Genomic DNA, 25832 nt, shown 5'->3' with positions numbered 1-25832 from the left:
CACTACCATGCCCTAATAACCCAACATTATGGATTCCATCTCCCCATGAAAACAAGTCCCCAGAGGTAGAAACAACACAAGTGTGATATTCTCCACATGCAACAAAATCTATGTTGGTTAAAGCAAGAAACTCAACAAGCTTTGGACGACTAATATCGACTTGGATACCATGTCCAAGTCTTCCTCCAGCTTCTTCTCCCCATGTAAAAACCTCTCCTTGCCTTGTCACAAGCGCGACGTGCCTTACACCGCAAACAATCTGGTGAACGTCTAGAACAACGTTTGATTCTAAAGGTCTTGGAGTCAATACATCTATTTTCACTGTTTCTTTGCTAGCAGACCCATCTGGTAATATCCCTTCGGTCCAAACTTCACCCCAAACATAAACATCACCTAATGATTCTATATCATCTGGACCAGATCCTCCACTTGAACAACTTGGTGTGCTTGAGACACTAATCCGAAAACCATCTGTGCTTGGTCTTAACATGTTTCCACGTTCATATCCCACATCTGAATTGTTCTGATGTCCTAGATCGATTGATGTTCTACCTCGTGGAATATTACTCGAGACAAAGTCTATAGATGGACGACCAACAGAGAAGTTATCACTGTCATGTATCTGAAAAATATAAAAGAATCAATGTAATATAGATTTAACTTGTAACGATTAAATTATATGTATATACAAATGTTGAAGAACATACCTCAGGGATCTCACTTCTGGTGCGTCTATTACGGCTTTTTTCAATCAAAGATTTAAGACCAGCAAACCAAACCTCTGTTTCAGCTTTGTCTTTACAAATCTATCAAACAAAAAACATGAATATATAATAAGTGAATTTTCAAATTTATAACCTAAGTTTTGAAGTGGTCTGTTTACTAACCAGATCAAGTGACCTTTCTCTATTATTATATAAAAGTGAAAATGATAAATGATCCTTCTCTGGACGTAAAAATCTCTTGAAAACAGCCTGTTCATAAGAAGTTATTAGAAACAAGTTCAAATAAGACATTGCTTTTGAGTGAAAGATTTAGTAACATCAAGTCAAGATTACAGTTCTTTGTCCAGGGACGATTCGAGAAACTTCAGATAACTTCAAACCTTTTTCTTCTCCACGCGAGAACCAAATCAACGTTTTTTCATCCTGTCATCATCATTGATTAATAATGGTGAATACAATGCAACATACTATGAGCACAATGAAAATGTAAGCACAAACATATATATAAAATTGAAAAACCGATAACATTACATACCGGTGAAAGCCTGAATGCGCGGAATTTAGGTTTCCCTTTCCTACTGTACTTGAGTAATTGTGTTCCCTTTTTCAGTACGACAAGTGCCTACAACAAAATGCGAGCTAGGTATCAAGAAAACAACACATAGCTTTTAATGTTTTGTTGGTTAGATAAGATATAATAGAATAACAAAAAGAGGAAAACAAACTTGGTCGATGTCACGCTCGTGATAGTTATAACAACTAGAAGGATCTGCCATTCCATCTGAGAAACCCGAGAGAAGAACGTCGGATAAACTCAAGAAGCATCAAGTGTTGTAATTCACACGTCTTCATAGATTCATTTGTCGTCGAATATTACTTTCTCCAGCTTGATCCACTTCAAGTCTCATCGGCCAAAACCATTTATCTTATATATATATATATCAAAACATATCTACGTACACATACACACACAGAAACTTGGAACGTTTCCCTTTGAAATGATGATACGAGGAAAATGTACGTAAGAATGGTTTTAGTGGAGAGATAATATTTTTTCTTGAGAGAAGATCACCATTTTAGGAATGATTGATACCTCCATAGATTTAGCTCAGACTTTGGCGCTCTTCCTTCTTTCTTATTACGTTTCTTATGATTAACATTATTTAGCTTAAAATAGTCATATTTTAATTACGTTTCTTATGATTAACATTATTTAGCTTAAAATAGTCATATTTTAATTAAGGGTTAAATTATTACGTGACGTTGTGAGGAAGAACTTTTTTTTCTTGATTGTAAGAGATTAGACCAGTTCAATGGAAGTTTTTGCAACACATCTACTTAACATATTTTTGGGTCGACCCTTGCGTTACTACTTACTAATAATGAAATAGAACTAGAAAAAAATGTACTCACACCTTCATAATTTTGTCATTCATACGATGTTACATCTACTTATAATTGGAACTTATAGTAAAATAACTCAAGCAATAACATGTAAGCAGAGAAAATCTTAAACTTGACCCATATGAAAGAAGATCCTAATGAAAAATGAAATAAAAAGAGACTTGGATAGATAGGTTAGAGAATTACAAGTCATTCTTGGAACATAATGCATAAGATAGTAGTGTTTAGTGCATTCCCTTTGCCTCTTCTCATTGTATTATATAGTGTATCTCAGTTTTCTACTTTTTTATAAATAAAAACTTTTGAGACTAAGAAAAATAAAAGACACTTTTATATTTTTGCACTAAGAAGTTACCTAACAAAAACCCTTTACATAATGTTAGCAAACCAACAAGGAAAAAAAAAGTTATAAAAAAGTACTCATCTTAAAATTAGAATTTGTCATAGGAAAACCATATAGTATTTAAAACTATGCTTGAATATCTATATTAAAAGGCCAAAAGCAGTTTAACAAAACAAAATAAATTATGCTTCTTGTATAGAGATCTTCAACATGACCAAACAAGATTTGGAGATGAGAAAGGAATAGCCGAATAGGTCAATGCTTTCAACTATATGGCTAACAACAGACGATGCTTATTACCTATAGTTCAATTTCACTTTGACAATCAAAATCAAATTCTGTAATTAGAATATGAGATCCCAAGCTGACCCAAGCTTGCGAGCAAATAGAGCAAAGAGGCTCACTTTTCTTTCTATGAGAGTCGCAAAGCTAGCTAGAGTCACTTTTCTTTCTGTTTTCTAAAATTAAGCTAAGAAAGACAATTTCATATTAAGAACCTAATAATGCAAATTACCAATTTGCAAAACTTTTCAAAACAGCAAGAATTTTAAGAAACGGATAAATCAATCATCAAGCATCAATCATCTGCTCCAAGATAAGATATTGCAGCGCGATCGAATACTTGGCAGTTTTCTCGAATGCACCATTACTTGTCAAGACAAACGATCCATCACCATGAGCTTCATCACAATAAATGGATACCACAAACTAAGCATCGAAAAAATGTTATAATGTATATATGAATCAGGATGAAAACAAAAACACAAAAACCTTTTATCGAAAAGATCTTCGCGATCCATCGTTTGTAGATGAACAACGACCTCGGGGAATCTCCATGGTTAGTCTCGGATAAGACAAGCTCACAAAAGGCTTTCCTACTAAAACACAAAACTCATACAAAAATTGTTTCCTCTGATTCATCATATAAACATTCGAGAAAAGGCTCACTCACTTAGCATCAACTATAGCATTGTGGCATAGAGCAAGAGTCCGAACCATCGCCATATCTCTAGCCCGAGAACTCGTTACCGAGTTCCTAAAATCGAAGAACTCAAACCATCATGATCATATTCTAAGCAAAATCTTGAAACCAATGTGTGAACCTGTGAAGAGTGGAAGCTTACAATTGTGTAAAGTAATCACCAAAATCATCAATTATAACAGCAACTGGTGAATCATCAACATGATGAAGATGAAACGCAGCAAAGTACTTCCTGATTCCTTCATCATCATCCACATATCTTCAAAGTAGATATATCACAAACTGAATCATTCGCTAATTAAAGCTAAGTAAATTGGTTTGTGTTCTTACTAACTTCATCTGAATCCGATTGAATACATCGGAGGAAGGATCGATTCCCTGAGAAGAATTCGAGTCTAGATACCATAAAAGCTCAGAGAAATTTCAAACACGGCAGCGATGCGAAAAAAGTTTACCTGAGAGAGAAACGGAGGATTGGATTCGAGTTTTTTCCGGTGACAGATGAAGACGACGCGAGAGTCTGTAGAAGCGCTCGCGAGATTGAGAGCAAACTGAAAAAGCAGAGAGGTTTTGCCTCTGTAGAGGAAGAACAATAAGTGAGAGAGCAAAGAGAGGATCAGTTCAAGGGAGAAGCGTAGTAGGAAAAAAAAAATATACGAGGAAACTGGGCCGGAGAGTAGAGTGAGGTAGTCCCGCCGGCGATTAACGTCGCCGTAACTCAGCTTCGTCGGAAAAAATCTCTCCACCATTTGGAACAACAATTCGTCATTCTTTCTCTACAGGACGAGATTCATGTGTTTTTTTGTTGGAAGAACTTAACCGGAAAAACCCCGGTTTGGTTAAATTTGAACGTCATTAATTTCGATTCGGTTATTTATAACAAACCAAACAAATTTATAACAAAACCAATTCGGTTTCTTGTCTCGTAAATTTTTCTTAAGTACTACAACTAATATTAACAAAGCCACTTTAGTGCAAAAAATTCTTCATGGGATCATCCTGATGCATTCTTTTCATTCTATATGCTTCCATTTCTTCAGGTGTAACCTGGAATTTTGAAAAACAAAAATGTATCATAAACTCACTATAATCCAAAACATAGCTCTATAACTTTAATCAATGTGTTGTGATGTGATGATGATGTGATGATGATATATATATACCTGATCATTCCATTGGACGTTGTATTTGCGTTTTCTTTCGTCTTTCTCCTCTCTCTTTCTCTCATCCTCCTGGTTGTAAAAAACCAGATGACATTAGTGGAACCACTCAACATAATAAAGGAACCAAAAATTGTTATTGGTGATGATATTTCTTACCTTCTTTAGAGCTTCCGCGAGTTTTTTCTCGTCAAGAACCAGATCTTCTTGCGTTTCACTTCCCCAAGTCGCGAGTCTTTTCTCTGTTACTGGACCGGACATCTCTGCATTCATCCACATTGCCATCACACTCATCGATAACCGCTATGTAAAGACCAACAAGCAAACAAAACACATACTAACTACAGAGAAATGTGCAGTACTAACCACAACAGTTTGCTTTTCTTTCGATATTGGTTTTCATCAGATCGTCAGCTTCCTTAACCGCCTCGATTCCTGCCACTCCGGTGCAATAGCTGTTCTTGATTGTTTGCTGACAACATTTATATCCCCATTGGTGATCTTTCCACCATGAACCCCATACGCTTGTGTGGTTGTTTATGTAAACATCTTCCTCGTATTTGCTTTTAGGTACTGATGATTCCTGTAAACACACACAAAACAAAGACAATGAAACTAACCATGTCTGACAGAAACAAAAATCCCTGTCCCATTTACTTATGTGCGCAAATTTGACTTTAGCATGTCTTGTTAGATTAAAGCCGAAACTTTTGGTAGTATACTGATGAATTCTGAATTTTACCAAGGAGTGATGAGTATGCAGAAAGATTAAAACTACACCAAGAGTGAATGATAAGTTTTCCATTAAGTACCATTCCTTTGATAACTCTTCCACAACGGTCATATTCAACTTCTCTCTCGCTTTGTCCTAGTAGAAGCTCCCTTGGGATTTCTTCCTTGGATGCAGCATTTCCATACTTCTCCATGATAGTTTCTTTCATCTGTTTCTTCAGTTTTTCCTTTGCTGCTTTATAGTTCTTGAAAAGCAGCTCGGCTTGAGAAGGAGCAGCTTGCATGTTGATCTCCGCTTGGCCTTTCTCAAATGATTCCCACGCATGAACATTGAGTTTCTTGAAGTCTAGGGCTTGTCCAGTCATTCTGTATTGATTGTCTCCCTGGCACATTTCAAAATTGTTAACAGAGATCAATGTCAATAAAGCTGCAAAATATAAATTTCCGGGCACTTACTGCATAGAATTTCTCGTTTGGATTGGCGTTTGGAAGAGGATCTTCACGCATAGACCGAGTTTTGGGATCATAATAAGCGGAATTGACATCAAGATTCAGAAGATATTTTGCAGTGTCTTCACGTATACGCAAGTTTCTGTGGAGAGAAGCACATCACAAACATATCAATGACACCAAAAATTAAAAGACTGAGAAAAATAGGCAAGAATCAGATCATCAAACATACCTAACAGTTCCTGTGCTGCCACCGCCTGTTGTTCGGACACGTTTCTCTACCTTAGCAAAGTCCATTTGCTTGCTCTCATCAACTTTAGCTTCATCAAGTTTCAGAGCATCGTCTTCATCATCATCATCACTAGACTCTTCATCCACACGCTGCTTTTTACTCTTCTCTTCCAACTTTTTCAGTTGCTTCTCTTTCAAGAATTTCCTTCTCGCTTCATCTCTAGCCTCATACCTCTCAATCACTCGAGCATACTGATTCATATCGTAACCGTTCCATCTATCCCTTTTCCCATCATAATCAAGTTCAAAAGACTCAATCTTTTCATCAGGAGATATATGCTTATTAGTCCACTTCGCTCCTACCTTCCTTGGCCTCTCAATACACAACTTTGTACTATGCGTCATAGCCCCACAGCTGAAAACAAAGAAACTCAAAACCTGAGACAACACAAATCAAAGAAACTGAACAAACAACAAGAAAAAGAGTTTCTTCTTAACCACGTTGCTCACTTTTCACAAGCTCCTTTCCTATACTTGTCTGCCTTGAACGTTCTCGCTCCTCTATCGTACCACGACTTGGTATAGTTCGGATCAGATTTCCATTTCCTCTGATGTTTCAAGCTCTGAGTAAAACAACACACACACAATCTATAAGCACAGAACAAGAAAATTTGATGTAGAACAGAACACAACATAGGAACATGAACTTACTGGTTTCTCAGTATTAAGATACCACGGAGCAGATGACATATACTGAGGTATATGAGGGTTAATCTCTTTCCCTTCCTCATCAATCTCAGCTGGAGCAAGCCCAGCTTTACGCGCTTCCTCCAATTCTTGTTTCTTCCGATGCTCTTCTCTCGACTTAAACCCAACTACACAATCACATTACATGCCCAAGAACATTAATTTCTTGATTCATATTATACATTTTTTTCAAATACCCATTTAAATACCAAAACCATACAAGCTATAAACGATAAAGCCAAATCCTTTAACACAAATTCAAGAACGGAGATATCACATTGTCGCAAGAAGAAAGAAACGAACCTGATGAAGTAGCCATGTCGATGTGTTGAAAGATGAAAACTTTTTGTACAAAATCGATCGAGGGGTTTGTTAATTGCTCAAACAAAGCCGAATTCGATTGTTTTTCTTTATTCCTGAAAATGTTACGGTAACTAAAAAGACGGACGTCACGAAGAAGACGAAGTTTCTGGAGAGAAGACGAAGATTCACCACAAACGACACCGTTTAGCAAAAACACAATTGTTCTTTCACAGCATTTAAGCACGTACGACGTCGTTTAAGTTACCATACTCTGGCGGAAATATTTTTTTGCAATATGAAATTTGATAATTTTACTAACTCGAGTTAGCAACAAACAATATCTAATTTAACAGTAAATCAATCATTTAATTATATTTTCTGTCAGCAATGTGATACATATATGTGGACTTAAACTAAATGATGACACATTGTCACATTACATATATCATTAACAAGAACCACTAATTAAACAACAAATCATGTTTAGAGATTATGGATGTTGATTAAGTTATTACTACGTAACTTTAACTTTTCCGCCATATTTGAACTTCAAAACGTGGAAACGTTTCTATTAATAGTAGTATAATAACAAATTAACTTATGATGTTGTTGTTATGTTAGCATCCAATGTTATTTAATTTGTTGATTAATACTTTCATCAATAAGACAATTTTAATATACGCTAAATAGGCTCCTTGATATATACATATGTCATTGATGATTATTAGAGAAACAAATGAATAATTCGTTTTGTGAAAACGCAGCCACTAATTAGTATACTTTAACTACATCACATCAAAAGTTAGAATGTTTCTTTGTTTTTTTTTTTGATTAACAACAATTTGAGTTTCTTTGCCTTACTCCTCAGACATGTTAATTTAGAGACCGGCTAAGAGATCATGTTCCCCGCCAGTTCTTGCCAATACATCGAACCAGAAGTCCATCTCACTGTCGAAAATCATTTCATTATCGACCGAGCCTAGGTGCTGAAACTGTTGGTGTTCATCTAAACCAACAACTTCAAGGCCATTTGATGCGTAATTGTGTTCATCTTGGCTATAAAGTGTCTCGTTCCAGAAGCTCTCATCGATGTCCGCACCGAAATTTTCGAAAGAAACACAATCTTGATCGATGATAGGTTTGTTATCCATCTTAGCCTCGTTGCTATCATGTCCTTCGTGGCTCATGTGTACTGTCATCGAAGAAACCTCACTACTCGAAGGTGATGACGAAAACAAGCTCTCTCCAGATGGGTTTGATGAGTTTGCTAGCTCTGATTCGCTTCTAGTACTGTTCGAGTTCGATAATACGGGTTCAGATTTAGGTTTAGTACCCTTCTTTTTGTTGCTAGTACTTGACTTAGGTTTAGCTGGTTGATAATCTTCGAGTCTCTTCTTCAAGTGAGTGTGCCATACGTTCTTGATCTCGTTATCTGTTCTTCCTGGAAGTTTTGCCGCAATAGCTGACCACCTAGTGACGATAACAAAAGAGAGAACATCAATATACAAAACTAATTCTTTAGTAATAGTGGACCTAGACGTGTGTGTAAAGTTACTTTATTTTTGGTGAATTTATAATATATAGTAAGAAAACAAAACAAGAGTTGTGTGTCGGTTGAAATGTGAAGTAATTAAAATACCTATTGCCAAGGATTTGGTGTAAGGTGATGATAGCATCCTCTTCTTCTGTAGTGAAATTTCCTCGTTTAATATCAGGTTTTAGATAGTTCATCCATCTAAGTCTACAGCTTTTTCCACATCTCAAAAGACCTGTAATTAGTAATCACCATTAATGTCAAGAAATTTATAATAAATAACCAAAATTGAGGAAACTATATAAGTGTGGGGTGTTATATAATTTGTACATACCAGCTTGCTTAGGGAGGGCTCGCCAGTTACTATGGCCATGTTTGATGATAAAAGAAATCAAGATTTGATCTTCTTCAGGCGTCCATGGCCCTCTCTTCAACCCCATCTTCTCGCAACATGGAGCTCTTCCCATCTCTTTGATGATTATATGTTTTTGATTGCCAGGTAAACAAATAAGCTGAAGTTCTTGTCTTGTGTGGTACGAACGATCAAGATATGATGTGTGGGTGATCAAATGTTGTTGATGAGCATGAGAATGATTTTACTAAGGGGGCTTTGAGTATTTATACTGAAATTGTCAAAAGACATGTGGGAGAATTCAAAAGCATTGGTGAGCTTCTTGGAAAATAGGATGAGAGAGAGAGAGAGAGATATGTCTTTTGTGGGTTATTGGCAACATAGTCAAAAGTATGTTTTATTACATAATATTATATGTCATGTGGGAATGAAAATGGTAATAATTGGTCTGCATGTATATGTAAATGTGTGTGTATGGTGGTGCAATATGTGTCGTATGCGTAGTGAGATAGTTCCGAGTGAACAACAAAGTCGTCGGATAGACCGTAGATGCACGAAGGGCATTATAATGAGCCCACACGTATACTATAGGAAAATCAACGTTTTACAGATGTAATACGACAAACTAAAATCAACGTTGGGTGGATTATATGTTGACCCAAAACAAATACTCCTACTGTTCATTTATCTGCTCGTAAATTTGGTTTTACTTTTTGACATTTTTTAATTAAATCTAGTTAGTAATGGTGTTTAGGTTAACCATATAGTACATATATTATGCAGCCATGCATGTCTATTGAACATCATTGTAAACATTTTTCATATAAAAGTATCCAGCACATTAGATATATTTAAATCTTAATTTTGAGATTTATATAAAAAATAATTATGTTATGCAAATTTTTACAAAAATTGTTAGTTCAATTTACTAATAATAGAATATTTATTTCATTTCTTTCAAAAAATTCGATTGATAATATCATATTATTCAATATAACGACAAAATATGTGCTCTATTTTTTTCTTTTTTTTTTTGTCAACTTATGTGTACTATTAAGAGTAATGTTTCAGCATACACATTTGCTTATTTTTTTTTCTTACTTCAAAATCTAGTTATTACAAATATGCAATATTACTACTATGAGTCTATGACACAGATTTAAAACAAGAAAAGAACAAAAATATTAAAAGAAAAAAATCAAGAACGATGGCAAAAAAAAAAAAAAAAAAAAATCAAGAACTGTGCGCTTGATAGAGAAAAGCTCGTGATAATATATAGCAAGTTGACTAACGCGTTCACACATACTAACACTCAAAACTCTTCCAAGCTTTCAAACAAAAACATCCCCCACCACCTCAGCGACTAAGTTTCTTCTGGTCAACAAATGAGGCTTGCCTACATCTTTCAATTCACCATATCTCTATATATTTTTACACTAAAGGTTATTTTTTAGTTTAATTAACAAATTTAATCATGTTTTGTGAAGAATGCTGATCATGAGTATATTTATAATCATGATTTTATTTTATTTAGCAGTATTAAGTAAGATTAACTTAAGAGCAACTAAAAAGGTTACTTCATTAGAGTTTTATAAATTTACGGTATTTAATGCGTCGGCCAATAGAGTTAAAAAAAAACAAAGTTTCAACTTTCAACTGCATTAGTTATTTTAGAATTATCAAAAGTCAAAACCAGTTCTGGTTTTGATGATAAGATTTGGGTAATTATATTTTCTTTCTTGCATAATCTGATAACTATATTCTGGACCTAGAGTTATATATCTTAGTTACAATCGAAATTCACTTTTAATAAATTATATTGCCTAACAAAATTCGACTTATGGCTTCCTAAGTGCTTACATTTTCGACTTACATACATGGATTCTGCGACTAATCCAACCTCACGTTGATCAATTTGGTAAACCAAAATTTGGAATAATTACTACTACAATACACCATTAATTAATTAGTTAAAGTTACCGTAATCATTTTCAATGACACAGAAAAAAATGTCAAAATAATATTGCCACATAAAAATATCGTTCTAAAAGGTTACTAAACAAAGTTGGTGTATGTGTTGATTACAAGTAATATACCTTTTTATGTGGTCTTAAATATCTTATATTTTTCTCTTGGTGTACTAACGATAATTTATTTTAAATTCACAATTTTTATAGCCAGTCAACAAATTTATACAGAACACAAGTAATTCAATACATACCAAATACTTTTGTGAATTAGGAACCGATTTTTATATAATAAAGGTAAAGAAAACTAACACACAAAATAAATTAAGTACCAATTTCTCTAATGTAAACACTAGCAGTTTAAATACCACATTTAGACTATTTCTTGGTCATAATGGTAATAAATGAATGACCAGAAAAAATTCATATATATTCACATAAGTAGGGGACTTTTTTAATTACCATTTCTTATAAAACTTCAACTTTTTCAACCTTAAATCTAAATGCAATTGACTTGAATACACGAAGAGCCGGAAAAATATTGACTCTATGGATCATAAATATTATACCTACAAATTCTAGGATACAGTATGTAAATATAATTTACAAGCAGACACATATAGGTGATTAACGAAGGTGGTTGTAATAAAGCTATATGGTCTAATTAATAAATTAATACTAGTATAAAGTATAGATTAATATAAATAGTTGAACAAATGACACTAATGTGAAAGCATGTCATCCTTGACTGACTATATATTTAATTTGGAAAAAATAAAGAACTAATCAAATATAGTTCACTGCATGTAATCTTAAATATAGCAATAATAACATTTGATGATATATTTACTACAACTAAACAAGTTGGGACAAAAGGTTCGCATGCATGTTCATGTTTTCGAACGGTAGTCGCAGACAAAGTAAACTAATCCGTCATTAAAAATTATAATTGATGAATATATACTAAGTAAATAAGAAATTGTTCAATGCATCAAAGAATTTGTCTGTCTTAACCAACAACTATGTGAACCTTTAAACTTGTAATTCATATTATGCGTGTACTATCGGAATCACGCGTTACATAATTCTAAAACAGACCATATCCTAAAAATAGCATATTCATCCGAAAATTTTTGTGAAAGTAAAAGCTGACTTTGAAGTAATGATAACAATGTCAACTTCATCGTTCAACATGAACTCATAAATAAGGTGCTGAATTCTAAGAAAGTAAAATGATATTCTATGTGCATGCAAATATGAAATTCAACAGAAATATATTTTATTCGATTCTTAAAAAACGCGTTATCGTAAAGAGAAGAAAAAAAAAAAAAAAACGAAAGTCGCAATAGTACGTACGGAGAGTGAGAGAACAAGATGGGGTTTGGTCATTGGTGCTTTTGTCTTGTCCCCAAAATATATGGTAAACAATTTATATATATATTTATATTTTGTGACAATGGGTATTATATAAATAATTAGAGGACCATTATTCCACTAATGCCATCTTTTTTGGGCTAATTCTTTCAATAGTATTTTTTTGAATAGAACATTGGATTTTCCTTTTTGGAGTCGGGTCTTCTTTTTCTCACGGGTCAAATTATAGATTTAGTTGCGTAAAAGAAACTTGTTAAAATATTTAGAATATAAAAATAATTATTTGTGTTATGTTCACACTCGTATATATATAAAATAAGGTAATTGTTTTGTTTGTTTATTTTCTCAAAAATTTATATCGACTTGTTTGATATGGTGATGCATTAATTTACGGCAGTTTTAAAAGGTCATAGTTTATACAAAAGTTAATAAACTAGTCTTTACTTACTTTTTCTAAATTTCAGATTGAGTTGGTAATCTACAACTGATATGTTTTTGTTTTTTGTCGTCGTTTACATTCCACATAACACTAAATAAACTGAATCAAGATTATTACATGAAGATATCACTATTTACAAGCCATTATGATATTTGGTTTTGATAATGATCATGATGACATCACTTTTACATTTACAAATTTTGCTGGATTTCTAATTATGTCTAAAACGTGAAATTTGGAGTATATATATAACACTATCTTTAAGTTGCTACTCATTCTATATATAATGGACGTCCAAACTCCAAAGTTTGGTATTTAGCAGATGTGATCGATCAACGTCTAACTCTCAGACTCAGCATTTAGTTCCAAATTATGTGAACTCAACTTTTGGAAGACTTTAATATAACAAGACAACTTAATAACTACTCATTCACTCTATACCAAGACCAGAACTAATTAGTTCTGTCAATACTTAGTTGAACGTTTATGTGGATGCATGTACAAAATGTCCAAGATGCTTTTCATAATCACATTAATTGAATTGAGATATCATTATACTTCTTGACTTCACACATTATATTTCGAGTTAGCAAATACTTTAGGTTTCCCGTATTAAATTTACAAGGGGGTTTTGATTTTAAAGGATGTTTTTTTAAAAATTTGTCCTTTTAGGCTTTCTGCGGTAAATTGTCAGTTATACCTAAATTACCCTTTTAAATAAATAAAATTAATTTTTAATTAATTTTTAAATTAAGACATATCAACAATTAAAGATTAATAAGATTTAAGGTTAAACAAAAGAGTTTTGTATGAAAGTATGTTGATTTTGATATTGAAAAAAATCATTCTACAATATTTAGAACACATCTTCTGTATTCTAAATATTTTAGATTATGAATTCTGCACACTCTACATGTTCTAAAAATTGTAGATTACAAATTCTTCGCATTGCACTTGTTCTGAAAATTTTAGAATAAATATATCTTCTATAAAAATTAGAACTCAGGTTTGGTTGGTGTTCTACAAAATTTGGAATATGTATTCTACATGTTACTCTATATTCTACAAATTTTAGAATTTATTTTCTACACTTTACCCTATATTCTGCAAAAGTTAGAACATCAATTCTAGAATTTACTATGTGTTCTTCATATTTTAGAAAATGTATTCTACGAATTTTTAGAACTATCTTATACAATGAAACTGAATCTTAAATGAAAGGAAACAAAATATTTTGTATTCCCTAATATCTAGAAATCATATATTTTTATTTTTAGTGAACGTGAGGTGTATATACAGACCTTGAGTTTGCCCAAAAATTTAAAACTAACAATATCAAAGAGCTTGTCTCAAACAATCTTCTCAGTTTAGGTTTGATAATCACGAACAAATAAAGTTCTTATTTTTCAGAAAATTTTGACATCGTCGAGTCTATCTCTGGTTTTTTTACCTTTTTACAATATTAAATGAGAAGAGTTTTTTTTTTAAAGAAAAAAATAATATATGTTTTTGATTTTCTTAGATTTAAGAATATCTTTTTTTTTTACAGAAATTTTCCTAGTTTTACGTTTATTTCCATATAATTTAAGTAAGGATATAATTGAGCATTTTCTATTCTAAAACCTAATATACCAAACTTAAAAAATGAAGGCATAGATGGACAAATTTAAAAAAAAACATCCTTTAAAATCAATTTTCCCAATTTACAATCTGGTTTCGACCAATGTTTCTAGTCTAGATTATCAAATCAAGTAGCTTTTATCTTTTTTTTTTACATGTGAAAATGTTTTATGAATATTGAGTAAATCTATAGAAAAAAATTGTTTAGTAAAATGAGCTTATATAAAATTACTTTTAAAATATTTAAATTAATTAAAATTAGATAAGAAATTAAGAATTCATTAGAAATCCGAGAAAATTTTCAGACGGATTAAACTTATAAACAATTAGAAAAGGCATAAAAAACCAGTTAAAAATCTATCGTAATTTTCTACAAAACCAACGATTGAAATAAGTCTGAAATGTCTTTTCCACTAAATTCGTGTCTGATTTTTGTTTCCAATAAATTTATTTCACATGTTTCTTTCCCGAAATTAATCTGTTTCGGATGTATACTAGAGCATTTATTAATTATCTTTCCGAAGAAGACGTTTACTAAAAATTTAATTATGTGAAATCGTTCCAAAATATTTAGATAGCATCATCATTTATTCCAGACAAAGAGAATAATATTCCATTTGCGGAAGTCTAACTATAAATCATGGTCAAAACGTGTGACATACAAGCTGGATGAAGACTAGCTCCATAGTTGTATACACTTAGTTGTAAGTTCAAATCGATCTTATAAAACTCCATGCAAAAACAAAAACAAAAATATAGTAATCATAGTAACTAAAACAAACAAAAAAAAAATTTCATTTTTTTTTATAAACAAATAATTTTTTTTTTTGGATAAATTGGTATATTTGGTCGACTTAAAAATGCTAAATAGTTAAGCGTCGGTTCATTATCATAGACCTCCCAATTCGACTTTTCCAACGTTAAATATGTTTTATTTTATTTTAAAGACCTAGTGAATAATACTTTCCAACAATGTAATGCTTTTTTCTCCATTTAGTATATATTATAAAACTACTTGTGGATAACAAACCAACTTGTCTTACAGTATTTAATTTCTTCATTTTCTCTAAAATAGAATTAAGAAAGAAAAATATGTAATGATGGTTTTTCCAGTAGCTTCCATTATTGTTCTCTGAACAAAACTCATGTTTATTTCGTTTACAATTGAGAAAATTAAAATATTCGACAAGTGATGGTTTAGTCTAGTGGATCAGCATTTTATACACTCTTATTTTAAACTATATATATAATGAATAGAAAAAATATATTTTTTTTAAAATAGAAAATTATTATTGAGAATTTTTGAGAAATACCCCTTTTGGTGTACCCCTTTTTAAAAATACCCCCTTTATCTATTCATTTTCAAAAATATCCCTTTTTAAATATAAAAAATTATAAAGTTTTATATAGTTTATAAGGTACTTCTATATAATAACTACTACTGGAAGATTCGATACAAATGTTTTAAAATGTTTTAAATAGTTTTAAATCGTTTTTATAAGTTTTATAAGGTTTTAAAAAGGTTTTTAAAAGAGTTTATACGAGTTTTATAAGGTTTTTATAAGGTTTTTATAATTTATTTTTACGCTATTTATGAAAGGTATATATAGTTTTATACACATATAAAGGTAATTTGTGTACATATTTATAAGTTTACACACATATTTGGATAAATTTCAACATTTTTAGTGGTTTTTTGATAAAGTTTGAAAAGGGAATATTTTTAAAAAGAGGTATATGAAAAGGGGTATTTTTGAAATTCCCCCATTATTATTTCCCTTAAATAACCTTTAAAATCTTATAAAGTTATTATTTCCTTTAAATATTATTTTTGGAATTTAAGGGTTATTTAAAGTAAAAACACGATACTACATAGTTTTTTTGGGAATATCATGTATTTATTCCAAAAAAATACAATCTCCAAAATTTTCGGTTTTATTTACTTGTCGCGGCTAGAAAAAAAAAATTTCGGTTTTAATTTACTTGTCGCGGCTAGAAAAAAAATGACTACCATGATGGTGTAGCAAAATTTACTTCATGATGGATAAGAGTTTTATAATACTATTTATTCCACTAAGACATACATTATTTTACCTTATCATTTTAAAGTTTCATATCAGATTATATTATACATATAGACATGATATGATTGAATTAGTAGCCCCAAGAGGATACTTTTCTAAACAAGTTCATTAGCTTGAAACAACTAACAGCAAATGATTTCTCAAAATTTGGTAGGAATTTTCCACTATGGTTAACTGGAGATGTACATATCTTACTTTATTTTTATTAAAATAGCAATATTAGGATAAAATAACCATTTCATCTTTTGATTTAGTGTCATCGAAATTGGTTAACATGTACGGTGGCGGCTATTCCTATTAAAGATATTCTTTTACTGGTAAATCTATTTAAAAGCTTACTATATTTTTTTTTCGCTTTACAAATAATGTTAATCATCATTTTCTCCAACATAATTTTCGTATTTTAAATTGTTTTACACAGAATGTATTATTCATGGAATCGAAATTAAAAAAAAAAAAAAACGGATGCGTCTTAGAAACGTATATACAATATTACAAATATACATATATACATATATAATAAAATACCAAACAAAAAAATAGTTCTCTTTTTACAAGAAATAAATTATTTATTTCACGTAAATTTTTTTTTTCTAAAAGTAATAATCGAAATTTGTGTAATATATAGAGTATGCAAGTAAAATAGAAGTTCAAATCCGGACTATTAAAAAAAACAATTCATTAAATACTACTTTGCAAATTACTCAAAATCCAAAAAAAATATACATTTAAATGTGAATTTGTTTTCATGAGCTTGATTCATTCTGTGAACTCCAAGTTGTTACCACCTCATGCAGATTTAGGAAGCCTCGATTAAGTTATGTATATTCAGAGAATGCTCCATGCAACATAAATGATATCACCTTTTTAAAAACAACATGCAATCTATCGGATTTAAATTGTTAAACCATTAAGACTAATTTACATGTTACATCGTTTTACGGCTTCCTTTGTTTTTTTTGTGTTGAAAACATCGTTTTATGTATTTCGCCAACTCTTTGTTGTGAATATCAATTTTTGTTTAGTACGTATATTTAGGAGATACTACTTATGAAACAAATTATCATGAGCTTCACTAGTGTAATTATGGTAAAATGATAGTGCGATACTAAGACTTTTAAATTTAGATGACTAAATCTCGATGAGTGTGATTATGATTGTTTAACTACGATATAACGTTTGCCTAACTTTGAACAAACTTCAGCTTTAATTACGCCTTAAGTTCATTGGTTTATAGATTGCCTTACGGCCATTGGTTTTTAGGAACCAAAAATGTAAATATATGTGATAAGCTTGAATTATAATTCCTTGGCCTAGAGTCTAGTAGCTAGATATTGTATAGCCCATCTTATAAGAAAATAGTGGTTACGTTCTGAAGAAATTTTGGAAAATTATTTGACTATTATTGTACACATATATATTTTGTTGATCAAAAACTCTTCAATTCCACAAACTATGAAGGGTTAAAAAAAATACAATATATATTAATTCTAAGATGTATGATAATGACATTGGAATGACTAGATATGATTGGTGCATATGCGAGTAAAAGAAAATTAAAACACACAAGCAAATATGGATTATTACAGAATATGCTATTTTTGACCCACCATTTTTTGAATTTGTCAATTTATTTTAAAATAATTGAAAATCTTCATCTTTTTGCCACTTAAAAAAACTAAGCATTTGGAAAAAAAAAACTATTTCAAAAATAAATTTAATAACAAAAAATATCCTAAGAAAAATAGAACAAAAAAAACATAATCAAACGGCGCAATCTACAAAGTGAAATCTAATTTTTTTTTATTTTTTTTTGGCACTATCGGAAAACTAATCTTAAAACTATCTATAATTTAAAAACTTTGTTTTCTTTGTAACAGGCCCAACCCGGCAACTGCATTTTTTAACTAGAACAAGATCCTCTTTCCCGGCAACTGCATTTTTTTCCGATTTGCTTTGTTTTCTTTATAACAGGCCCAACCCATTAAGAGAAAGTTTTAACAAATAAGGCCCGTTTTTAAAAAATGTTTCAGTAACCAAACAAGTACTAATAACACAAATCTAACAAACAAACCAAACATATAATTTACTTGAACGGGCAAGGACAAAGATATGAATTTTTTTTTTTTATTTTTTTTTGATAAACCCTATCGGCTGATCCGGTCAGTCCGGTAGAAACGCACCGAAATGCTTCAGAGTGGACTACTCCCCGAAGAGCCACCACACTGTCTATCCCGAGTTTGAAATGCTTTCCGACTAATGCCAGGGGGTAGTCAGGCCGCCTGCATTTCTGACTACCAGGTAAACCAACTGGGCCTTGGCCCAATTGACAGACTTCCCACACAACCATAATTTTTGTTTCCAGGGTGGATTGAAGCTGGGTTAGTTCCTTCCAACCTTTCCCCAATTCTCCCTTACCACTGGACCACGGCTGTGCGGGCAATATACTAGTATTTGTTTCGTGTCCCATCCTATTATATTGATATCAAATTGAATTAATAATATATAGTGAGATATGTTTCTAACTACATAAACTCATTTAAAAAAAGAAATTACACAAACAATAATTGAGAAAACTTTTGTTGTTCAGTATATCATCTACCTACCTTTTTTTTTTTCTATTCAACTCGTGTTCAAAGTTTCTGAAAACCCTCTTTTTTTGGGAATTTGAGGTACTTTTTTTCTTCTACTTCTCATTAATATAATTACTCATCGAGTTTGATACAATAATCTTAACTTAAGTATTGTTAGGTGAGTAATAATGCATGACAAAGTTATTGATTATTATATCTTTTGGTGTAAAAAGTTATTGAATATTTATAACAGGTTGGTCAAAGCCGAGAATACTAGATAAACACATTTGACTACCATATGACCATTGTTATGATTATAGATTCTAGAAGTTCAAAACAAATCTTAAGTATATAAAACATATATAACATATCAAACACCATATCTTTAAACTCGTCACTGTAAATTATAAAATAGAAAGAAGAATAGGATCAAGTCCGTGTTCTCTGGAGTACTTCAGTAATATAATAGTAGTGTGATTTAAATGTTATTGTTTGTTTCCTCATGCAAATGGGATTTTTCTAAAAATACTTAACCAAGTTCTTGTCTCTTCTTGGACCAAGTTCAGTTAACCCCTTTGTGGATAATGGACAAAGCTATCAAAACACATCAGCATTATAGTTGATGTACAGTGATAGTTCAGAGTATTTACACATGGTCTTGCTTTTTTTTCATCTAAGTTCATTTTAATATATGCTTTCTTGATATATATTGACCAATTTGGCCCACCATCGTAAAAAACAAAATTATTCTTCTTCTGTTTTGTTGTGCGATTCGCCGACGTTTCCACAAAACACGTGCTCAAATAAGGGTTGCGTACACTTTTTAATGCTTATATGATGTTCCATGTAGCAATTTGTTCAATTCAATTATTAGATGTTATTATGTTATCTATAAAATGGGAAAAATAATAATAATATATATAGAGAGAGACATACTAATATATTGATGTAAATTAATAAACTTTTTGCAAATGTGATTACAAAATTAATATTTTTATATATTAAATTATAATTATATATAATTTTTCTCTGACAAATTGTGTGATTTCGTATAATAGGAGTAAGGTTTTTATGCACGTGTTTTTTCAAATTAAAATTAGATCTTTGAATCTAGTCTTTACCTATGAGTAGTAATATTTATATTTTACTGGTTGTAGAAATTATAAAGAAACACTTACGATGATTATTTATTTCTTTAGTATAGTATATATAATTTTACCATTTACTGCCTTCATTTGATTTCGCTGCACTTAGTCAAGACACATACGCAAGCAAAACCCAAAAGTTGTGACAGATCGTTCTGGTGCCCTCAACTACCAAACAAATAATGTGACTATTACTTCTTTTCTAAAACGTTTACTGAAAAAACGAAAAATCTTGATAAAGAAGCATCACCTCATTGGAAGATTAAGTTTCTGCATATTAAAATCTTTTTATTACAATCACCAAAAAAAAACATTTTATTACTATTATTCATTAGATAATTACCCATCCTTATTAGCTTTTCACAAGAGAATCTTGTCCACTGCTTCCTTAAACTCATAAAATATTCAAAGGAAATGGGAAGAAAAAATTATACCACAAAACTCTAGAAGTTGCCACCTAATCGGAGGAAGTCAAGTCACGATTTTCATTAGACCACCTGACCAATCTTTTTCAGTTGGTGGTGTCTATTTTAAATCAAACACTTTAACTTATATTAGTATTAGATTTAGCCATTTAGGTCTCCCCTCATTTCTCATAAACCGTTTCCAAATCTAATATTATGTAAGAAAGAAAGGAAAAGAAGAATTGTCTTCCTATATAATCATGATTACAAATGTCCTTTTAAAGTTTAAAACATGTTTGAATACTCTAACAACACATGTTTAAAGAACTATCCTCATTACGAGATAAACAAGAAAAATGAGAGTTTTTTTTTTTGTTCTCTAGTTTGAATAAGACACAAAGACTTTTACACTAACTTGAGAAACTCATGTTACCACAAAAAAAAAAGAATCAAACATTGGTGCAACGTTACAAAACACAAGAACACATTAAAGACAGGGCTAAAATTAACCAACCACTAAAACTTCAAGGGCTCTAATCTTTTGTTTTTCACCAAGTCCCAATAGTTTCAGAAGAACCCAAAAGCTCTTCAAGGTACTGTTCTCCCAAATCCTCAAAGACAACAACATTTTCTAGTTTCACGGAGCTGTGATCAAAGTCATTGTCTTTTGTCTTTCTACTGGTCATCCTCCTTCTCATCGAGTGTTTCCTCTTCAACGCTACAACGGGAGAACAACCTTCCTCGTAGCTATACTTTAACTCCAAGAGAGATTCTTGAACTCTCTCCGCCGGAAAATTAAGAATCGCCGACGACCCTCTCATCGAGAAAGCAGCTTGGTCGTATGCTAGAGCCGCCTCTTCCGCACTTTCGAAAGTCCCGAGCCAAACCCTAATACCGTTTCGAGTTGAATCTCTTATCTCGGCCGCGTATTTTCCCCATGGACGTCGTCTTACTCCTCTGTATGACTTCTCTGACTTTCTTGAGCTTCCGGTTTCTTCCTCGGACTTGATCGGAAGGTCTTCCATGAAGTTTTGTTGCTTGGATTGCTCGATGAGACGGTAGAGAAGCATTTCCTCCGAGTCGTTCTCGTTGAAGGGGAGAGAGTAGTTGTTGGAAGAAGAATAGGAGGAAGAGGAAGAGGAAGAGGAAGAGGAGGGGAAAGATTCCGGAGAAGATCCCATAGAATATTCCGGCGAGAAGCCAGAGAAAGATGACTGAACAAAAGATGGATCCATGTCACCGGAGAAAAATGCTCTGTTTTTGGTGAATAGTAAAATACTCTGTTTTGTTTCTTACTACTCTGTTTTTGCTTATACTACTCTGTTTTCTGTTAGAGGATCGTTAGTGGATTGAAGAGTTCTATAAATAGAGAGAGAAAAAAAAAAGAGTGAGTAAGTGTATATGACAAATGTCCAAATTAGACATGAGTTTTCACTGTCTTAAGTGAAAGTGAAATGTCATGTAAGAAAGGGTGAAATTGTGATTTAGATTGTTTTAACATTCAAAAAGAAGAATTAAAAGGTTGCTTCGTGGAAGATTCGAGCAAAGACAATTTTTTAGCATATTTTCTTCTCCTCGTGTGTGTGATCTTTGATCTGTCGTGATATGTCTCATTGCTTTTGTACAGTTTAGCTTCTTGATGTCTTGAATCTTAATTAACATAAGATTGTGTACGTGTAAATGAGTATTGTTTACGTTATCTCAAAATTTTGTGTGTATAATGAAAAGTGGTAGTTGTTTTTTAATAGTCAAATTGTAAACGAAAGAATAGTTTAGGGTTAAGTGTATCATTTTCGTTCTTATCGTTCACATGATTCATCGAAATATTTGGTACTTTTTGCATCCATATTTAGTAGAAGGTACCAAAAATACATGCTACAAACTATAAAAAGATGATTTACACAAAAGTAGAAGTAATTATGTAAAGTATCATTGCAACTTTTTGCAGAGGCTGTTTTGTTAGCATAAAAATGGTAATTTATCAATTTAGTTTATATTTAAAATTTTTATGAAGGTTTTTTAATCCATAAATTTAATCATTGTTACAGTTTATAACACATTCAAATCAATTTGACTCTAAACGAAAATAATGATATTAGTAAAAAGTAGTTGACTAAAGTATTTATCAAAAAAAAAGTATTAAGTTTTATTTTTTTCTATGTAAATAAAAATTCCCTTCTAATTAGTAATTACTAAGCTATTAATGTAAATTTCTTAAAAGAGTAAACCACAAATAATAACTGAGGAAGTTCACATTCCACATATAGAAATAACAAGATCGATGTGAAAATGATTAAGCCCATAATCCAAAATTACTGCTGGATCAACTCAACTAGACAATTTTTTATGATTATAAAAACATCAAATCATGCATTATCCTATAATCTTAGGAGTCTATTCTTAATTAGTGTTTAAAAAACACCTAATGGCCCAAAAGCATAATGGTAAAATAAAAAATGGTTGGTTGGAAGGAGTCAAAGATACATGCCCCCTTGAACCCCAAACAACAAAATAACTTTGAGCCATCTCTCATGTTTATAAATATCATTTGGCTTTATTTTGCTTTCAACGTCTTTCTCAAACCCAAAAAAAAAAAAAAAAAAAAAAAAAAAATACTTTATGTGTCAATTTTTCTTCACAATTTTCTTTTCTCTCATCTTTTGGGTCTAAAATATTATTATTTTTTTGGGTAATTGGTAACATGACAAGCGATATAATATTTTTAGCGAAAAGATAAAATAATAAATAAATAATTAAAACGATAAAAAAACAAAAAAAGAGTTAAAAAAAATGTAAAAGTACTATTTTTAATATTATTTTTTATATTTGTAATTATTAAACGACATAGCCCATATCGTCGATGTAAGAACGTACAAATCAAAAACTATAATCAAAGTTGTAATAGAACACTACACATCTTCACATTTCACATATTCAAATTGGAAGAGAACACTACGTATCATCACATATATTCACATGCATATCCTGACCTGAATAGGGCACATTGTTTATTCTTTCTTAATGCTTTCCAAAATAAGTCACACAACTGATTAATTTGATATACATCCCGCACGTGTTCAAAGTTTTTGGCTCTATTTTAAACCTCAACATGGACATTGCATTACTTTTTTTGGCTTTACTTTAAAACTTCTTTAATACATACAAAAACGAATAAAATTATTTTGATTTAATTATACATCAGAAAAGCTGAAAAGTAAACCCAAGAATCATTGCTTTATTGTTGCTAAATAATTCCATAAGTTGATAAATTATCATGTACTGCATAGGAAATGGACCAAGTTTTTCTAAAATTTCTACTATTCTTCGTGATTGGAGTGCAGAGAAATACCGATATCTCATTGATAACTATATTCTCATATTACATAGAATTGTTAAGAACATTACATAGAACTGTTAAGAACATCTTAAGCCAAATGCATAAAATTTGGTTGATAATATAAAGCTTAGAAATTTGCAAATATAAAAAAGAGTATTAGTCAAATCAAAAACGAAAGAAAACAAAGTCTAGGAAGCATTCAATTTTGACTAAGGTGTTAGGCGTAAGGAGATAGCTACACATTCATGGTACGTGGTCATTTTATTTTTATTTCTTGTGATCATATATTATTTATATGATAAATTTCTACTACTCTATAGTCATATCTCATATCCAGTAATTTTCTTTATGAATAATTTTAAAACAAATATACTCAATTATTTAAGTATAATGGAGAAATTTTTCTTCCATTTGGATTTATAAAAATAATAATTCAGAACTCAGAATACTGTATGTTAAGTTAGCTAGGGAGATTAAAACTAGAGTAATGACTAATGAGCCCAATACCAAAAATTCATAAACAAATAACCTATATACCAAATGATATTATTCTTTTTACATAAAATAAAAAGAGATATATATTTTAATAATAGCATACAGTTTTGATTTAGTTAGAGAAAAAAATGATTTGTAGCTAATCAATTCTAAGAGGAGTTTATGTATGGTGGTTTCAAATGAAAAAAAAAGCTGAAAAAATAAAGATTCATAGAGTGTTTAGGAAAAAAAAAGCTTGGAAGCTAAAACATCAATTAAAACAAAGCATGTCATCAGTAGAAAATAGGTTTAGAATACGAATCGATCGATCTAAGACAAACTAGATCAGATGCGGTTTTGAAATTTTGGTTTTAGGAAAAAAACATCCCACACTAGGGAAACAAATGTTGTTGATACAACACTTTGATGAATTTATAGGTATACAAAATTGTGTGCATCAATTAAGTATTGTCGACGCAACACCTGTATTTATATGTTGCCTTTGCGTCTTCAGAACATAATAAATCAACTAAGCAACGTTGATGCAATGATTTGATGCGTCTTATTATCTTTTCTTCTCATTCCATTGATTTCTCTTCAACTCAGTTGATGCTTTTATACTTTATTTCGAAGCCTCGTTCTTCATAATGCATGCTCTAAATATAAATAATGTATGTACATATTAAGAGAGTATAATTTTGAGTCTATTATAGAGTTACAAGTTGAGTCCTATTACAAAATTCTAGTGTTACAAAATTGATAAGTTGAAATTGTTAAACTGAATGGGCCCTGACCCATGACAGGCCGAATAGTTTGCCGATTCAACCAAACAACATGGCCCACACCCCTCCCAAACTCATGTCAGGCCCAATAATTTAACGAACCATTCTTGATCTGCATGCTAATATTAACATTCGATAAATGAAGTTAACGAACCATTATTGGACTGATAATGTCATGCCTACACACCCCTCCCAGACCCAACTACCATCAGTCCAAACGGCGTCAGTTGCCTTTTTCAGGGTCATGGAAATTTTATTTTCTTTCTTGATTGATGCTTTTCATCCACTTTATATATCACTAGTCGGTTGTCCGCGCTACGCGCGGGAGTTTATTATGTTGTTTATGAGTAATTAGTTCGTATTTTATTTTCTACTTATTTTTTCACTATACCATACTTTACTTTTTAAAAACTTAAATTGTGTTTGTATAGATAACTATTGAGTTTTAGCTTCATTAGTTGTTGAGAAATTAAGTGTGTATAGTATAAGTCGAAGTGTGGGAGTAAATGGAAGTACGGTTGAGAATCATGTGCTATTAGGGTTTTTATCAAATGTAGATGTTAATATTTTGAGCCATTTTATATGTTGGCATGAAATTTGAACATGATTTGTGGGTTTCGAGCGGATTGTTATATTTTTAATTGTTTACATTATCTCTTTATATATTGTC

At 31.3% G+C, this 25832-nt stretch overlaps 5 protein-coding genes across 7 annotated transcripts in view; all 5 read right to left on the bottom strand.

The window, feature by feature from the left end:
• The window catches only part of LOC17891785 (PH, RCC1 and FYVE domains-containing protein 1), a 3942-nt gene extending 2438 nt beyond the window's left edge, over nucleotides 1-1504 (bottom strand). Inside the window, exons 1-6 of one of the 2 annotated variants that reach the window (XM_023786769.1) lie at nucleotides 1451-1504; nucleotides 1261-1347; nucleotides 1059-1148; nucleotides 888-974; nucleotides 708-806; nucleotides 2-622 (exon numbers count right to left, since the gene is read on the bottom strand). In XM_023786769.1, coding sequence (XP_023642537.1) covers nucleotides 2-622; nucleotides 708-806; nucleotides 888-974; nucleotides 1059-1148; nucleotides 1261-1347; nucleotides 1451-1501 — 1035 coding nt within the window. In that variant the 5' untranslated portion in view covers nucleotides 1502-1504. The remainder of the gene's footprint in view (nucleotide 1; nucleotides 623-707; nucleotides 807-887; nucleotides 975-1058; nucleotides 1149-1260; nucleotides 1348-1450) is intronic. The other variant, XM_006300228.2, reaches the window with a different exon arrangement.
• Nucleotides 1505-2762: 1258 nt separating this feature from the next.
• On the bottom strand, nucleotides 2763-4239 carry LOC17893061. Of its 2 annotated transcripts, none has more exons than XM_023787025.1 (7): nucleotides 4112-4239; nucleotides 3910-4030; nucleotides 3789-3832; nucleotides 3597-3713; nucleotides 3425-3508; nucleotides 3244-3350; nucleotides 2763-3152 (listed from the first exon to the last, which is right to left on the bottom strand). In XM_023787025.1, exons 1-7 carry the CDS (start codon nucleotides 4201-4203, stop codon nucleotides 3043-3045), a joined length of 675 nt encoding a protein of 224 aa, XP_023642793.1. In that variant the 5' UTR covers nucleotides 4204-4239; the 3' UTR covers nucleotides 2763-3042. The 2 variants fall into 2 exon arrangements, with proteins under 2 accessions (XP_023642793.1, XP_006298468.2); XM_006298406.2 differs by having other exon boundaries at nucleotides 3244-3347.
• Nucleotides 4240-4288: 49 nt separating this feature from the next.
• Nucleotides 4289-7187, bottom strand: LOC17892430 (pre-mRNA-splicing factor SLU7). Its single transcript, XM_006297328.2, has 10 exons — nucleotides 7078-7187; nucleotides 6739-6902; nucleotides 6538-6650; nucleotides 6029-6442; nucleotides 5803-5938; nucleotides 5427-5729; nucleotides 4981-5197; nucleotides 4774-4877; nucleotides 4618-4686; nucleotides 4289-4501 (listed from the first exon to the last, which is right to left on the bottom strand). Exons 1-10 carry the CDS (start codon nucleotides 7091-7093, stop codon nucleotides 4424-4426), a joined length of 1614 nt encoding a protein of 537 aa, XP_006297390.1. The 5' UTR covers nucleotides 7094-7187; the 3' UTR covers nucleotides 4289-4423.
• A 634-nt stretch (nucleotides 7188-7821) lies between these two features.
• LOC17891575 (transcription factor MYB15) lies at nucleotides 7822-9078 on the bottom strand. The gene is made up of 3 exons (XM_006299513.2): nucleotides 8946-9078; nucleotides 8717-8846; nucleotides 7822-8547 (listed from the first exon to the last, which is right to left on the bottom strand). The coding sequence occupies exons 1-3, from the start codon at nucleotides 9076-9078 to the stop codon at nucleotides 7956-7958; spliced, it is 855 nt and encodes a 284-aa protein (XP_006299575.1). The 3' UTR covers nucleotides 7822-7955.
• An 11824-nt stretch (nucleotides 9079-20902) lies between these two features.
• On the bottom strand, nucleotides 20903-21961 carry LOC17891312 (ethylene-responsive transcription factor 1B). The gene has a single exon (XM_006298417.2). The coding sequence runs from the start codon at nucleotides 21802-21804 to the stop codon at nucleotides 21118-21120; it is 687 nt and encodes a 228-aa protein (XP_006298479.1). The 5' UTR covers nucleotides 21805-21961; the 3' UTR covers nucleotides 20903-21117.
• Between the last annotated feature and the right edge of the window lie 3871 nt (nucleotides 21962-25832).

This window comes from Capsella rubella, unplaced genomic scaffold, assembly GCF_000375325.1.
Source record: "Capsella rubella cultivar Monte Gargano unplaced genomic scaffold, Caprub1_0 scaffold_3, whole genome shotgun sequence".
In the NCBI taxonomy this organism is placed as follows: Eukaryota; Viridiplantae; Streptophyta; class Magnoliopsida; order Brassicales; family Brassicaceae; genus Capsella; species Capsella rubella.
Note: the sequence above shows the minus strand (reverse complement) of the source record. Positions and strands in the feature narration are given on the sequence as shown.